This window comes from Oenanthe melanoleuca, chromosome 14 (genome assembly GCF_029582105.1).
Source record: "Oenanthe melanoleuca isolate GR-GAL-2019-014 chromosome 14, OMel1.0, whole genome shotgun sequence".
Classification (NCBI taxonomy): domain Eukaryota; kingdom Metazoa; phylum Chordata; class Aves; order Passeriformes; family Muscicapidae; genus Oenanthe; species Oenanthe melanoleuca.
Window position 1 is genome coordinate 14,561,895 of NC_079348.1, and position 15,910 is coordinate 14,577,804.

A 15,910-nucleotide genomic window follows, 5' to 3' on the forward strand; every position below is an offset into this window, starting at 1 on the left:
CTGGAGGTCCCAGAGCTGGAGCAGCTGCTGCTCCTGGACTCAGTCTTTGCTCCACCATCCTTCCCAGCTCACCTCTGTGAAGGATCAGTTTGGCCCTGCTTATCAATATGATACTCCATTCTCCACTGAAACCCAGAGGAAAATGAGGTTGTCCCACCATAAGGTCACAGAATCATGGAATGGGTTGGAAGGGACCTTGAAGCTCCTCTTGTTCCACCCCTGCCATAGGCAGGGACACCATCCACTGTCCCAGGCTGTTCCAAGCCCTGTCCAGCCTGACCTTGGACACTTCAGAGGTCCAGGGGCAGCCACAGCTTCTCTGGATAGCCTTTCACCATCCTCACAGTAAAAGAGCAGCTCATGCCTTTGTCCAACCCCAGAACAAATCCTGGCCTGAGCCAGCCTTGTCTCTGTCTCACAGGAGCTGTGGGGGGAGCGAGGCAGGAGCAGCCCTTGGTCCAGGTCTCATCCAGGAAAAATTTTACAGCAGGAAGGAGCAGGAACCTGTCCCCACAGCCCAGCAGTAAAGAGCTGCCTGGGAGCCTGACCCCATGCCCAAGGTGTGCTCAGGGAAGAGCAGAATTCCTGCAGCTGACAGATGGCTGGGCACAGACTGGCAGTTGTCCTGTCTCATTTTAGTCCTGTGGATTTAAGACCAGGAGCACCCACGTGGTTTCTCTGGCTGTTCTCACCTCCCAGCCTGGGAAGGATCCTTGCCTGGCAGCCCTCCCTTGGAGTCTGGGTGCTCCCCAGGCTGGGGCTGCTCTGGCTCCTGGCTGGCACTCCTGGCACGGGGCACCTCAGCATTCCTCAGCTGGAGGATCTCCTGCTTGTACCTGCAGTGAAGGGGCACTGTCACTGCCTGGCTGCTCAGGGGCAGTGAGCCATGCCAGGAGCTGAGCCTGGCACGTACATCCTGCAGCCTTTCCCAAAAAAAGGGGTTCAAGGGCTCTGCCAGGTAAGGGCAGAGCCTGACCTGAGCCCATGGTGGATCATGCCCTGACACACTGCCCTGCTTGTCCTCTCCCTCCCCTCCCCTTCCCTGCTGTTCTCCCTGATGTTCTTCCAGAGCAGGATGAGCCAGGGAGAGGGGAACATAGATGAGGGGCTGCTGGGGGCACTTAGGTTAGAACCTGAGAAAAAAAGAACCCTAAAGGTTTTAGGCTTTAGATTAAGCTCTAGATTTCAGGTTCCTGAACATTAGTGCCCCTTCCAGGGCCTGAATTGGCTCCAAGAGAGCGGGAGAGGGACTTTGGGCAATGGCATAAAGTGACAGGGCATGGGGAATGGCTTCCCACTGCCAGAGGGCAGGGATGGATGGGATATTGGGGAGGAATTGTCCCCTGGGAGGGAGGTGAGGCCTGGCACAGGGTGCCCAGAGCAGCTGGAAGTGCCCAAGGCCAGGCTGGACAGGGTTTGGAGCCACCTGGGATAGTGGAAGTTGTCCCTGCCCATGGCAGGGGGACTGGATGGTTTATGTCACTTCCAACCCAACCCATTCCCTGATTGTGATTCCTCCCAAGGATGGCTGAGCCTGCAGGGAAGGACACATGTGACAGGACCTGCCTTTCCTGCTGCCCTGTGGGACAAGAGCTGGTGGCAGCTGCCTGCACAGCTGGAGGAGCAGTGGGCCATCAGCTGTGCTGGCAGGGCCAGCAGTGGGCACGGAGATGTGACTGGCACTGAGCCTGGAGGTGGAGCAGAGCAGGGGGATCCCCATCTCACCTGGCAAGGTGCTGATCTATGTACCCCTGCAGCTCTGACACCTGCTCCTCTGCCACCACGGCCCGAGTCAGCAGCTGGCTCCTCTCCTGCTCCAGCTCCTCCTGCAGGGGCAAAAAGCCATGGAGAAAATGTGGAAAAAGGGAATCTGTGTGATGAGAGTGATGTTGCTCTGCTCCTCTCTGCTGCATGAGTTCGACCTTCTGACCACTTCCCATCACTCTGACCTCTCAGCCACATCTCCTTTCCTCTGGCCACAGAGACACCTGGTGCAGGTGCTGAGCTTGGCATGCCCAGGGAATGGTGGAGCACTCCCTCGGGCTGCTGTGGATAGGGGAGGGCACGACATAGAAGTGAATATCCCTGCAGCCAGCCAGAACCAGACTGGGAAGATGATTCAGATTCAGCCTAGACTTGAACCAGGTCGAATAGAGTCAAAGAATTGTGGAATTGTGTAGGTTGGAAAAGCCCACTAGGGTGCAGGTGTTAACCTGGCACTGCCAAGGTCACCACTGACCCATGTCCCCAGGTGCCACATCCACATGTCTGTGGGGTGCTGACTCCACCACTGCCCTGCACCGCCCTTCTCACAAAGGAATTTTCCCAATATCCAGTGTAAACCTCCCCTGGCACAGCCTGAGGCCATTTCCTCTTGTCCTGTCCCTGTTCCCTGGAGCAGAGCCCGACCCCCCCGGCTGTCCCCTCCTGTCAGGGAGTTGTGCAGAGCCAGAAGGTTCCCCCTGAGCCTCCTTCTCTCCAGGCTGAGCCCCTTTCCAGCTCCCTCAGCCCCTCCTGGTGCTCCAGGCCCTTCCCCAGCTCTGTTCCCTTCCCTGGACATGCTCCAGCCTCTCAGTGTCCTTCTGTCATGAGTGGCCCAAAACTGTCCCCAGGACTGGAGGTGTCCCAGCAGTGCCTGCACTGGGCAGCAATCAGCCCCAGTTTGTTACAGAGGTGCCTAAAGGTTGTTCTGAAACATGGGCAGGAGTGACAAGGGGCTGCTCTCTTTCCTCTAGTAGCAGGGACAGTAAAGACTTGAGACACCTGCCAGCATTTCCTGGAGGGCTGAGGCCAAAGCCACAGCAAGGCTCCATGGAAAGTGATCCCCAGGGAATGGGCACAGCCCCGAGGCTGCCAGAGCTCCAGGAGTGTTTGGGCAGGGATCACAGGGTGGATTGTTGGGGTCTCTGTGCAGGACTGGATGATCCCTGTGGGTCTTTCCCACTCAGGATATTCTGTGACTCCACGGGAGTTTCCCCCTCCAGCCTGGAGCAGTGTCTCAGCCCTAGAGCAGGAGCTGGGGCAGCACATTTCTGTGTGGGTGAGATGTGAGAGACAAGCTCTGGCTCCAATGGGCTGTTCCAGACCTTTACCTGGGTGCTGAGTGCGAATTCCCGGAGCTTCTTCCTCACCTCTGCCCAGCCCTCCTCATCCAGCTGCCTGGGACAGAAGAGCTCCTTTGGATCATGCCCAGACATCAAATCCAGCCCCTCCTCAGATCACTCAGCTCCACACAACTGCTGCCCATCCCACCATGGTTGGAACCTTTCCTTTCCCAATTCCCAAACTTCCTCAGGGCGTGTGGCACCATCTCAGAGTCACAGCCCTCCTGCCAGTCTGAAGGCTGGCACACAGCCTGGGTGTTCAGAGCCACATCAGCACAGAAAGAGCCCTGAACCTGCCCCTGCAGGGCTGGCTTTGGTGGGAACAGGGAGCCATCAATGGCAGGGGCTGGCACTTGAGCTGTTCTGGTCAGCGAGCACGGCAGAGGTGAGCTGTCTGCATTTATTAAATTTATTAAATTACTGCATTTACTCACGGGCCACTGCTATTCTCAGTGTGCAGGACATGGCAGAGGCTGGTGGAGGCTTGAGCTTGTGCCTGAGACTCACTGCTCTGGCACTCACCCACTCCTCAGCGCTGGCATCCAGCTAATGGAATATTTGACATGTTTTCTAAGTGACCACATCTTTTAAAAGGCTGAAAAACCCCAGCTCGGGTTTCTCCTGCTCTTTGTTCCACCCCTCCACAGCTCTAGCTGGTTGAGTTTGAGCAGGATAATGGGGCAGGGGGAAGAGACCCATCAAAATGCAGCAATTTCAAGGTTTGTTGGGAAGCCAGGGAGGCATCAGCACAGTGGCACCAAAGGGTTCCAGCCCAGCTCCTGCGCTGGGAAGGAGGAAAAACAGGCTCACCCCAACCTGGTGGTGTCTCATGGGCCTTTCTTAGGTTGTGAGCCACCAGAGCACTTGGGCATATGCTTAACTTCAGCTTTTAAAGAGGTCAGCAGGGCTAAAAACATGATTAAATCAAATATGTGCTAAGAGCTTTCTTGGATCAAGGCCCAGTAGCCAAGGCTGTTCCTGCAGGAAGCCTGTGCTGAGGGGACAGCTGCTTCTTCTTCCCAGAGCAGGCCCCAGCAGCTCCCTTTCCCTGCTCATTGCTGCCTCCAGCCAGCCAAAAAAGATCCCTCAATCCACACATCCATGAGAATTTGGAATGACAGATGTCCCAGGAAACAAACAGCACTTACTGCTCCGGAGGCACAGGGAAGGCAGAGGCTCCTTTCAGGCTTTTCTGGAGGGAAAGGAAGAACAGAATTCCTGTAAACATGAACCCAGTGCAATCTCAGATCCTGCCACTCTCAGAGAAATCCTGTCATGGAATGGGTCAGGCTGGAAGGGACCTTAAGGATGATGCCATCCCACCCCTGCCATGGCAGGGACACCTTCCACTGTCCCAGGCTGCTCCAAGCCCCATCCAGCCTGGCCTTGGGCACTGCCAGGGATCCAGGGGCAGCCACAGCTGCTCTGGGCACCCTGTGCCAGGGCCTGCCCACCCTCCCAGGGAACAATTCCTTCCTTACATCCAAGCTAAATCTCTCCTCTTTTAGTTTAAATCCATTCCCTTTGTCCTGTCACTATCTGCATATGTAAAAAGACATTTTCCTTCTTTCCTGTAAGGCCCCTTGGAAGTGGCACAAGGTATCCCAGCACTCCCACAGCTACCAGTGCCATGGCAAGGAAACTATCTGAAGGTTTCAGGTCTCCCATCCTCAGAATTTTTAAATAAATGCATCCTGTGCAAACCAAGACCCACATTTGCCCACTGGGAGGACATTTCCCCATCCCTGGCAGTGCCCAAGGCCAGGCTGGGTGGAAGGTGTCCCTGCCCATGGCAGGGGTAGAACAAGATGAGCTTTAAGGCCCCTTCCAACCCAAACCCTTCTAGGATTCCATGGTTCTGTCCCATGGAGATGACTGTTGTGTTCCCTGCCTGTGCCATGGGCACAGCAAACCCTCAGGCACAGCAGGGATGTGGCACTTGGGGACATGGTTCAGTGGTGGCCTTGGCAGTGCTGGGGGAATGGTTGGACTCCATGATCTCAGAGGGCTTTTCCAACCTAACCCATCCTATAAATGCCTGAAGGAAGGGGCTGGATCTGCAGCTCATGGAACTCTTCCCACCAAGCCCAGCCCCTGACCTTCTGCAGCTGCTGGAGCTGCATCTCCAGCTTGGCCTTTTCCTCCCGCAGGCGGTTCAGCTCCCGGGAGCTGTTTGTCAGCAGCTCTGGCTCTGTGATGCAGAAGTGGAGCTCAGCAGGGCCACAATCCGTGACTTTGCTCCCCAGGGACCGGATCTGCTCCCGCTGCAGCCTGCAATCAGCACAGGGGGCAGGTTTGGAGGACATCACTGAGCAGTTCTGCTGCTCCTGAAGGTGCCACTCTCTGGGACCTGCTGGTTCTGGCCACCTGCAAAGGATAAGTGGGAGAGTTTCTGAAGGGAGCTTGTCCTAGAGCTATTTGTGGCTTTGATACCACAAGTATTTCTGCTGCTTCCCACAGCCCAAGCTGTGAGAGAGCTGAGAGCACTGCAGGGACGGGCTGGGAGGTGGAGCTATTTGTGGTACCTCTGCATTTCCACACCATCCACCGTGGGATCAATCTCTCACCCTGCATTTTAAGTGGGAGGAACATATGTGCAGAGCAGCTCCATGGGGTCCAGAGAGCCCTGATGTGCAGCTGGAGGCAGCTTGCTCCTGGATTGCCAGGAGCAGGGAGATAAACGTGTTCCAGACCCTCTTCTCCACATGGGAGCCGTGTTTGCCTCCTCTAGGGCAGGGGGTGGGTGCTATGGGGCTTTTCCCCCTGGCCCTGCAGGAGGAGGAGGCTGAGGTTTACCCATAGGCAATCAGCAGGTTCTCATGCTTCCTGGCCAAGTCCTTCAGGCGTTTCTTGTAGCCACGAGCTGCCCGAGCCAGCTGCTCCTCCCGGGACTTGTAGGAAGCCCGGATATCCCTGAGCATGCTGTCCACAAAGCTCTTCATGGCAGCTTGGCCAGCTGGGGCTTGGCTGGGTCCATTCACACTGCTGGGTTTGCTGTCCATGTAGTTCTGGAAATGCACAGAGAGGGAAATCCAGGGGGAGTGGTTTCTCACTGCCAGAGGGCAGGGCTGGATGGGATGTTGGGAAGGAATTGTTCCCTGGGAGGGTGGGCAGGCCCTGGCACAGGGTGCCCAGAGAAGCTGTGGCTGCCCCTGGATCCCTGGCAGTGTCCAAGGGATTGGAACATCCTGGGATAGTAGAAGATGTCCCTACCCATGGGACTGGATGGGCTTTAAAGTCCCTTCCAACCCATTCCATGATTCTATGGCAACCCTCCTTGCACCCAGATTTCCTGCATGGCCACACAAAATTATCAGTGAGCTTTTGCTGGGACTTTTCTTTGTCAGATGAAAGGGATTTTAAAACCCAATTCTTTATGTATTTGGTCTAATTTATTGGCAGCAGCCTACAAAAGGAGGGTGCCAGTATGGAGAGACCTGAGGGAATGGCTGGAGCTGTGCCAGGGGAGGGTCAGGCTGGAAAGGTTCTTCCCCCAGAGGTGCTGGCACTGCCCGGGCTCCCCAGGGAATGGGCACAGCCCTGAGGCTGGAGAGCTCCAGGGATCACAGGGTGGGATTGCTGGGGTGTCTGTGCAGGGCCAGGAGCTGGATCCATGACCTCTGTGGTCCCTTGAGCTCAGGACATGCCGTGTTCTGTGGCACCCACCGCCACGTCCCTGATGTACTGCGCCAGCCGGGAGCGATACTCCTCGTTCAGCTCCTTCAGCCTCAGCTGCAGCCTCGAGTTCTCTGCCTCCACCTCCTGGAGCTGGCCCTGGGATGTGAGCAGCACCTGGCACAGCAAACAAAAATCCTGCAAAAACCTCACTCCTCCGGCTGAGGAGTGAGAGCTGAGACGCCTCATAAGAGCTGAGGGTCTTCATTTCCAGATATTTGGCTCCACTAGAGCTGGGAAGTCCTGGATTTTCAGAGGAGCCCACTGGAAATGTTTATAATCCCTATTCCCCTGCTACCTTCTGTCATTTGCCACCCCCCACCCCAGTGATTCCACCAACTCCTCCTGAAAACCAGCGAGCAAAATTCCTCCCACCAGCTTTGCAAGCAGCACTTGCACCACGTGCAGGAGGAAACTGCACGGGGAGAGCCTTGGTGTGACAAACTCCCTGGAGAGGGAGAGTGTTGGAGCACCTGGATCCAAGGCATCCCAGCCCTGGGAGCTCAGGAGGAGCCAGGATGGGGAGGAGGAGCCCGTGCTCACCGCTGACTGTTCCACCAGCCTGCGCCGGCCGGCCCCCACCGCTCCCTTGGCCTCCTGCAGCTCCTGCCCCAGCGCCAGCCTGCACACACAGCAAGAACCTGGGCTTATTTTAACCACCCAAACTCCCTCTCCATCCCTGAAAGTGCTCAAGGACAGGCTGGATGGGGCTTGGAACAGCCCCCAGTGGAAGGTGTCCCTGCCCTGAATGAGATGGGCCTTAAGGTCCTTTCCAGCCCAACCCGTTCTGGGATTCTCCATAGTCCAGCACAGCCAGCTTGGGGAAGAAAATTGCTTTGGAATGATAGAGATCTCCCAGCAGCAGCTGCCAGCCTCCAAATGTGTGTCAACCAGTGCCACAAATTCTCTCCCCCCTAAAGGTGAGCACCCTCCACAGTTCAGAGGGTTGATCCCTTCTTGGGACATTAACCCCATTCCAAGGTGATGGAAAACCCAGTGTGGGTAAGAGCTGGGCTGGATTAATCTCTGGGATGTCACATGTTTGCTGTGTGTCACAGAGAGTGGATTTTCAAGGTGTCCCTGAATACCACCAACTTTTATCTGACAGCTCTGTAGAGCCTTGAAAACATCAGGTTTTCCTTCCAGGCCTCACTTCTTCCAAGGGTGGATCATCATTCCTTCCCTGTACCCCCCCAGGGCAGACTGCCTCCTCTCCTGCTCCCATGGCTCAAATCCAGCTGCAACAATCCCACAAACATCTGGTCAAGCAGAGGGACACTCACACTCGCTCCTCCAGCTTCTGCTGCTGCTCATCATGGCTTTTCTTCAGTTTTTCCAGCTCCACTTTTACGTGATCCTGGTTTCCAAGCAACTGAGGGACAAACGAAGAGGAAGATGAGGCAGAAGGCTGAGTGAAGAGAGGACAAAGTGAGGAGAATCTGGAGCTGAGCACTTGTCCAGCCGAGCAGACACATGCTGGGGGAGGGACTGGTTAAACTGGGGGGGCTGGTGCCCTCTAGCAGGGCAGGAATGGTGTGTGATGCACAGCCAGGGCACGTGGAGGTGCACATGTGTCGCTCTCCCGAGGGACACGCTCACGTTGAGAGGCAGATTCCCAGCAGGAGCTGGTGGCAGAGCCCAGGCTGGTTCTGCAAGGGCTGCAGATGGGGAGGAGGCAGGAACCATCTCTGTGCTCTCAGTTTTGGGTGCTTCATCACCCCCAGATTTCTCAAGTGTGAGAAAGAAGGAAAAAAAAGTGTCCTCTGCACTTGTTGGCTTCTAAGCTCCTGTCTGTGTTCCCCCTGCCAGGGCATGGACCCAGGGAATCACCTCTGCCCTCCTCAGCCCTGCCTGCACATCTGGAGTTATTCCCATCCTGTTTTGCAACTGCAGAGTTTAAAAAAAGGACTTTAAATGAATCAAGGCATCAGCTGATCCACGAAACTCAAGTTAGCAGCAGGAGGTGCCAGCCGCAGTTGGAATCAATCCCCCTCTGCTACCCAGGGATCCAGCAGCAGGCCCCCGCACACTCACGTTTCCTTCCAGCTCCTGCTGCTCGTGTCCAGAGGCAGCTGCATCCTCAGGCTGCTTTGGGGAGAGAGAAGAAGGGGTCTGGTAGAGCCCTGTTCTCCAGGGGGCTGGGGAAGGGCAGAGAGTGCCTCACCTTCCCCCTCCGAGCAGAGCGGGGATGTCCTGCTGCTCTCCCCCTTCCCAGCTTGGGGGAGGCTTGATGGGCCAGGCCAGCGGGGTGGATGCTCTCTTTGGCCAGGCTGAGCAGCTCCTGGGTCAGCTCCTCATTCCTCATCACCTGCTAGGTCAAACAAGAAGGAAAGAACTTCTGGAATCCCCCTCTGGTCAGCACATCCCTGCTGCTCCGGGTGTGTGCTCCAGGCAGGCATCCCCTCCTCTCCCAAAATCAAGTTTTAATTTTAGGTCTGTCTCCTATGTCCAAAGAGACCTGTGATGTTCTGGTTCTCATGGAAATGCATTGCCAGGCAGCAGAGTTATTCCCATGGAATGTTATCCCTCTGCACATCTCACACTCAAATCCAGATCCCAGTGCCAGCCCTGGGCACAGCTCTGCCATCAGCTCTGCAGGCCTGCAGCTCCCTCCTCACTCTCACCTGCAGCCTCTGTGCAGCTTCCCAGCACTTCAGGAACATCATTCCCCATGGAACAGCTTTGAGCAGTGCTGGGCTCCACAGCACGAGGAGAAGGGACAAGTGTGCATCTGTCCATCCATCCCTTCATCCATCCATCCATGCATGCATCCCTCCATCCATGCATCCATGCATCCCTTCATCCACCCATCCATGCATGCATCCCTCCATCCATGCATCCATCATCCATCCATCCATCCATCCATCCATCCATCCATCCATCCATCCCTCCCTCCATCCCTCCATCCCTCCCTCCGGGATGACATAATCCCAATTCGTTTGGAATGCATCCCCCCAGCAGCAGCCAGCCCACAGCCCCGTGTAGGCAGCAAGATTCAAAGCGGTGCTGGTGTGAAGTGACACATTTCCAAAAGATAAAGAGGATCTGAATGAGAAAAGCTGTTACAGGTGATCTGGAAGGAACACTGGGGGAATTCATGTCTCCCAGGAGGGTTTCTGTGTAGATAACAAAGCTTTGATGGGGTTTATGACTGGGGACAAGCTTGAGTAATTGTTACCATGGCAGTGAATCGGGAGGATGGGAGGCAGAGGTCATCTGAGTCATCCGTGGAGAGAATAGCTTATCAAAAGATAGCACGGGGTGGGCCGGGGGAGAGCGGGGAGAAAGGAGGCTGACAAAGAGGTGAGATATACAGCTGTGAAACCTGACAGCTCCGCAGAGACAGCCCGCTTGTTCCCGGCCCGCAGCGATCCATCTGCAGCTGTCAGTCCTGACAATCTGATCGCGGGGGTCACAAGGACCGGTTTAGCAAAAAAAAAAAAAAAAAAAAAAAAAAAAGGGGTAGTTCCCGGGTTGAGCTGGGCTTCGCTGTCTTTCCTGAGCTCCCGAGCCTGGCGTGGCTCCAGGGAAAACCCCAGAGCGCGTTCGGGTCCCCCCTCGGAGCTGCCGCCGCAGCCGGCGCGAACCCGGGGGGACAAAAGGAGAAGGAAACGGAGAGCGAGGAAAGGTCAGAGCCTTGAAAAGGAAGAATTTACAGCGAGTCAGAAAACAGGCACCGAGTGCCTGCCTGGCATCTCCTGCGAGGCGCTTCCCAAGGGCTGGGCAGGGCCGCTCCGGCCGGGACAGACACGGGCGATGTGTGAATCCCGCGGACAATGCAGCCGCGACAATTCAGAGGCTCCGACTGTTCCCGGACAAGGGGCCGTGAATGAGCTCGCCGAGCTGCTCCTGCGCCAAGCAGCCATGACAACATATTGGCAAGGTCACAAGTAGCACTTGTAATTGGGAATGTGTAAAAGGTTCATTGTCTCCCCCAGAAGAGCGCCAGGGAAGGGGAGGGGGCAGAACCGCAGGCTGCTTTTCCCATTTCCTTTGGGAAAGTCCGCACTGGGAAAATAATGAGCAAGAGGCCCATGTCGCGACAAGTCCCAGGCTGCCAAGTCGGAGTCTCTCTGGCTTCAGGCAGGGATTTTTGGGAGTCAGAGCCAAGGAACTGGGGTAAACTCCTCGGCACATGGAGGACATCCAAGGAATTCACCTCTGGCTTCTGGACCAGCTTCACCACGTCTTGGAGCAGCCCGGTCTAGGGGAAGGTGTCCCGTGGCAGGGGATGGAATGAGACGGGCTTTAAAGTCCCTTCCACCCCTAAGCATTCCGTGGCTCTGTGGTTCTTCGGGATGCTATCTGGCACAGAACTGAATCCACGTCCTTTCACTCTCTGAAACATTCCGGGATCCATGTGAAAACAGCGTGTTATTACCACTAACTTACTAAACCCACCATTTAGAGAAGTCAACTGCCCGAAAATCCAGTTTTTGACAAACACATTGCACCCCCTTGGGGACAAGAAGAGAGTGCTGGTGGCTGAGCTGTTCCTCCCTGAGCCCGGCATAGCCAGGAGCAGGGAGGCTCTGCCCCCAGCGGGATCGCGGGGTGGGATCACCCCTGCAAGAGCCGAGTTCGCCTCCTCGTGAGAAATTCCCATTTCTCAGCTTCTGGAGAACAAATGATCTCTCCACAAGGGTCACTAACTCAGGGATGATCATTATCCTGCTCTGCCAGAGCCCAGCCACACACACTGGACCGAAGCAGCATTCCTGCTGCACATCTTCCCAGCACAGCTCGCATGGAAAAGCAGGTCATTGAGCTGAGGCAGCCCGACTATCTGCTGGGGGAGGAGGGAGGGAGCAGGATGGTGTCAGTCATTCCTCCGATTCAAAAAGAAGGAGAAGCGGGAGGGGGGAGAGGGAGGGGACAGAGGAAGGGCTATTGAAGTAGCCAAAGAAATACACAAATCTGGGTCCGAAAGCCTCTGGTTAATCATTGCTAAGCTGGCAGTCAGCAGGAAGGTGTCTGTCTTTTAAGGAACCATCACAAACTCGCTTGAATTCGGTGTTTTTATAAACTGAAAGCTGCCGGGCCCCTTCCCGCCGCCCGAAACGAGAGCGGCTCCAATCCCTTCACGTGCAGGCTGCGCAAGCCAAGCAGAAAAAAGGGAAACAAAGCGCGCTGGCAGCGCGGAGGGAGCGGCCCCGGCAGCCCCGCCGTGACCTCCGGGCAGCGCCGCGGGGCCGGGGGACGGGAGCGCTCAGCCCGCGGGGTGCCGGCAGCAGCGGGTCAGCGTGGGCACAGCCTGTGCCCAGCAGCGTCCCAAACCCTGTCCCCAGCAATGTCACCATCCCTGTCCCCAGCAATGTCACCATCCCTGTCCCCAGCCCTGTCCCCAGCAATGTCACCATCCCTGTCCCCAACCTTGTCCTCAGCAATGTCTCCAGCAATGCCAGAGCTGCTGGAGAGAGTCCAGGGGGGCCCATGGAGATGCTCCAAGGGCTGGAGCCCCTCTGCTCTGGAGCCAGCTGGGAGAGCTGGGGGTGCTCACCTGGAGAAGAGAAGGCTCCAGGGACACCTCAGAGCCCCTTCCAGGGCCTAAAGGGGCTCCAGGAGAGCTGCAGAGGGACTGGGGACAAGGGATGGAGGGACAGGACACAGGGAATGGCTCCCACTGCCAGAGGGCAGGGCTGGATGGGATATTGGGCAGGAATTGTTCCCTGGGAGGGTGGGCAGGCCCTGGCACAGGGTGCCCAGAGCAGCTGTGGCTGCCCCTGGATCCCTGACAGTGCCCAAGGCCAGGCTGGATGGGGCTGGGAGCAGCCTGGGATAGGGGAAGGTGTCCCTGGACATGGCAGGGGGTGGCACTGGATGGTTTTTGTGGACTCAGTGGCCTTTAAGAGGTCCCTTGAACAAGAACCTTTGTAAATTGTGTGAGAAGCCTCCCTGGACCTGAGCTGTGACCAAAAACCAAGCAAGGTACCTGCACAGCAGGGACACACGAGGTGGAGCTGGGATCTCTGGGATGGGCTCTGCAGCCTCTCTCACCTCCTGCTCCAGCTCTCTGCCCAGGGCCAGGTAATTGCTCTTCAGGATGATGAACTCCTGTGCCAGCTCCTGCCGGCTGCTCTCCAGGGCGCGCAGCCGCTCCCGCAGGGAATCTCGCTCCCCCGTGACCCTGGCACCGCCCAGCTCCAGCTCCTGCACCCGGCTCTCCAGGGCCTGGATCTGCTCGGGAAGGGAGCAGGGTTAGACATGGCACAGCCAGCAGCAACAACAGGGGAAGATTTCACGGGAGCTCCTTGGGATCTGGGGTGCTGAGGGGGAATTCAGCTCCAGGTAAAGCCAGGAGAAGATGCCAAGCAAAGTAAAGGTGGGTGTGTGAGGAGCTGCAGAGCTGCATGAAGGCATTGGCAGGGCTGGAATTGGCTATTCCCAAATGTGGGTACCTTGTTTTTCAGTTCAAAGTTCTCTGTCTCATAACGCTCCTTCATTTTGTTTGTCTCGATCTGGAGCTCCACGAGATCTTTGGAAATCTGGGAGAGAGAAAGTCAGTGAAGGCTGTGGATGGATTCTGAGGCCAATGTGATGTTTGAGAACAACACATCCCCCTCTAGAAGGAGGAATTTCCCCCCAGATTTCCCACTGTGGATCTCACACAGCTTCACAGCTCAGTTCTCTCCAACTCCCCAAGTTTTACCTTCAGCTTTTCCTCTTCACTGAGGACCATCCTGACTGGGAAGTCTGTCTTGGACCCAGGCAGCTTCCCCATCTCCTCCTGTGGGTCTCCAAGCTGGTGCATCTCCTCATTCCTGTCCTGCAGCTGCACCTGGAGGCACAGAGCAGCTCCAGCTGAGCCCTCCTCTGCCCCTGCCACTCTCCCACCACTGCTGCTGGAAGAGCTCAGCATATCCAGCTTCTCACAACCTGAACAAATTCCAGCCAGGCTTTCCAGCTGCCATTTCTGCCCTGCAGGCAGGATTTCCTTGGCAGAGTGCTGGTTCCATACCTGGGAAGGGGCTGCACACCTTCATACCTGTATTTTCAGCCAGCTCTGTCAGAATACTCACATCCTCGTTCCCTGCAACAATTCCAAGATCCATGTGCCCAGGGGCCAGGATCTTTGCACAGTGCTGGGCAGGCAGTGACTGAGAAGCCAAGGAAGGACCCGAGGATCTCTAAGGAACTTCTCCCAGGAGGTCCAGCACTGTTGCTACCAACTTTGGTTACCAGAGGAGGGTGCGGCTTCCACTTGGATTTTAAGGTGGCTCCAAATCTTACACCAGCCACCCTGGGAGCTGCTGGAGGGAAAGCAATGGCACTTCCCAGGAGGTTTCTGCATTCCCAGCTCAGCCCACAGCAGACACTGGGAAAAGCAGCTCAGGAACATCCCCAGGGCAGCAATATTGCCAGTGAGGGATACCAGCCCTTGTTATGGACCATTCCCAAACCTGGCTGCAGGGATGGCCTCCATCTCCAGTGAGGGATATTCCAGTGCTTTAGGGGCTGACAAGAGAGAAGGAGAGTCACTTTTTACATGGGCACACAGTGACAGAACAAGGAGGAAGATTTTAATGTAATAGAGGAGAAATTTAGAATTGATAAAGAGCAGGGAGAGATGGGATATTGGGAAGGAATTGTTCCCTGGGACCACTTGGGAGAGTGGTGAAAGGTTTCCAGAGAAGCTGTGGCTGTTCCTGGATCCCTGGCAGTGCCCAGGGCCAGGTTGGACGAGGCTTGGAGCAGCCTGGGACAGTGGAAGGTGTCACTGCCCATGACAGGAGGTGGCACTGGATGGATTTTAAGGTCCCTTCCCACCCAACCCATTCCATGATTCCAAGGTCTGATTAACCCACTAAACCAGCTGAGCTCATCCCATAGTATCTGATTTTCTTCCAGGCAACTTCCTCTTGATCTCTGCAGTCCTCGAACCTCCCATGCCAATGAGCTGCCTGAAAGGTGCCAGGATCTCTGGGCTCTGGGTGGCAGGAAAGACCTTCCCAATTCACCCTCCACATTAGAGCTGCTCTGTGCAAAAGGTGTTTTGAAGCAAAGCACGGACAGAAACAAGCCTGGATTAGCCCAGGTAGTGCTAAATCTGAGCCATGCTGGCCTGGGTGCTGCTGCTGGCTCCAAACTGGGACCTGCCAGGCTGGAAAGGCACAAATTCCACAACCAAAAGTATTTTGGGAATCTCCAAGGTCAGAGTGAGGTAACAGGGAGTGCAGGGCAGAGTAGATAACCCTGGAAAACCTTGAACAGGGGTAAAATCAGATGGACTGGGAGACCTTTAAAGGTTCCTTCCAACTCAAACTCTTCCATGACTCTAAAATGAATTCCAGCTCTTAATCCCCTCATTTCAGGCTTATTATTGCTGCTATTTCTGCAGAGTGGGTGAGTTTAGGTAAGAATCTGTCTCCCACAGAAAAGAAGCTTTGACAATATAATGTTCAAAAAGAGCCCCGAATAACTCCTCAGGATCTGTCAGAGCTCGGCAGAGGAGGGAGAGGGGCCATCCTGGCAGGAGCTCCGTGACACGCAGAGCTCCTCACCTGTCCCAGGCTGCTGCGGGAGACCCCAAAACCCCTCGGTGAAGGTGCACAGAGGGCTGAGCATTTCGGGGGGGTCGGGGGAAGGAGAAGAGAGCAAACCAGCAAACCGCGCAGTTAGGGCTTGTTTTTCTGCAAAAGAACTTAACAGACCTGAAGTAATTTTATTAAGGTAATGAAAGTGTTGATGAGAATTCACAGTCTCTTCACACCCAGCGCGGAGCCGAATTCACAGCCTGCCCACGGCTCGGGAGCCTCGGAGGAGCTGAGCTGCACATGGACACCCCAAGGATGGCGCCTCCATCCCACCGCCCCGGGATGCGCTCCCGGGCCCCGAGACCCTGATTTTGGGGAGGAACAGCCCCATCCATCACCCTGAGCCGCAGCGAGCCCGTCCCACCCGGCGGAGCACAATTAACAATTAACAGATGCAAACACGGTGCTATTTATGCGCTGGGTGGGAGGTGCCGTGCCCGCACCAGGAATGACAGTGACCACTTTTCCCATGGGATGGGAATACGAAGCCAATTTTGTCCCGGGCAGCACCACAAAAAGCAGATTCGGGCTGAGAAATGAAGTTTTGGGTGTCATTGCAGCTCTGAATCTCCACCACCATTCCGGACCAAGCACACA

General features: G+C 56.0%; 1 protein-coding gene across 3 annotated transcripts; it reads right to left on the minus strand.

The window, feature by feature from the left end:
* Positions 1-52: 52 nt before the first annotated feature.
* CCDC78 (coiled-coil domain containing 78) lies at positions 53-14,511 on the minus strand. 3 transcript variants are annotated; one of them, XM_056503081.1, is made up of 15 exons: positions 13,799-14,511; positions 13,429-13,557; positions 13,178-13,264; positions 12,777-12,956; positions 8,944-9,087; positions 8,814-8,864; positions 8,063-8,151; positions 7,323-7,401; positions 6,771-6,896; positions 5,901-6,112; positions 5,204-5,375; positions 4,253-4,296; positions 3,093-3,159; positions 1,726-1,826; positions 53-836 (listed from the first exon to the last, which is right to left on the minus strand). In XM_056503081.1, the coding sequence occupies exons 1-15, from the start codon at positions 13,829-13,831 to the stop codon at positions 689-691; spliced, it is 1,662 nt and encodes a 553-aa protein (XP_056359056.1). In that variant the 5' UTR covers positions 13,832-14,511; the 3' UTR covers positions 53-688. The 3 variants fall into 3 exon arrangements, with proteins under 3 accessions (XP_056359056.1, XP_056359055.1, XP_056359054.1); XM_056503080.1 differs by having other exon boundaries at positions 13,429-14,511; XM_056503079.1 differs by having other exon boundaries at positions 8,814-8,867; positions 13,429-14,511.
* Positions 14,512-15,910: the final 1,399 nt, after the last annotated feature.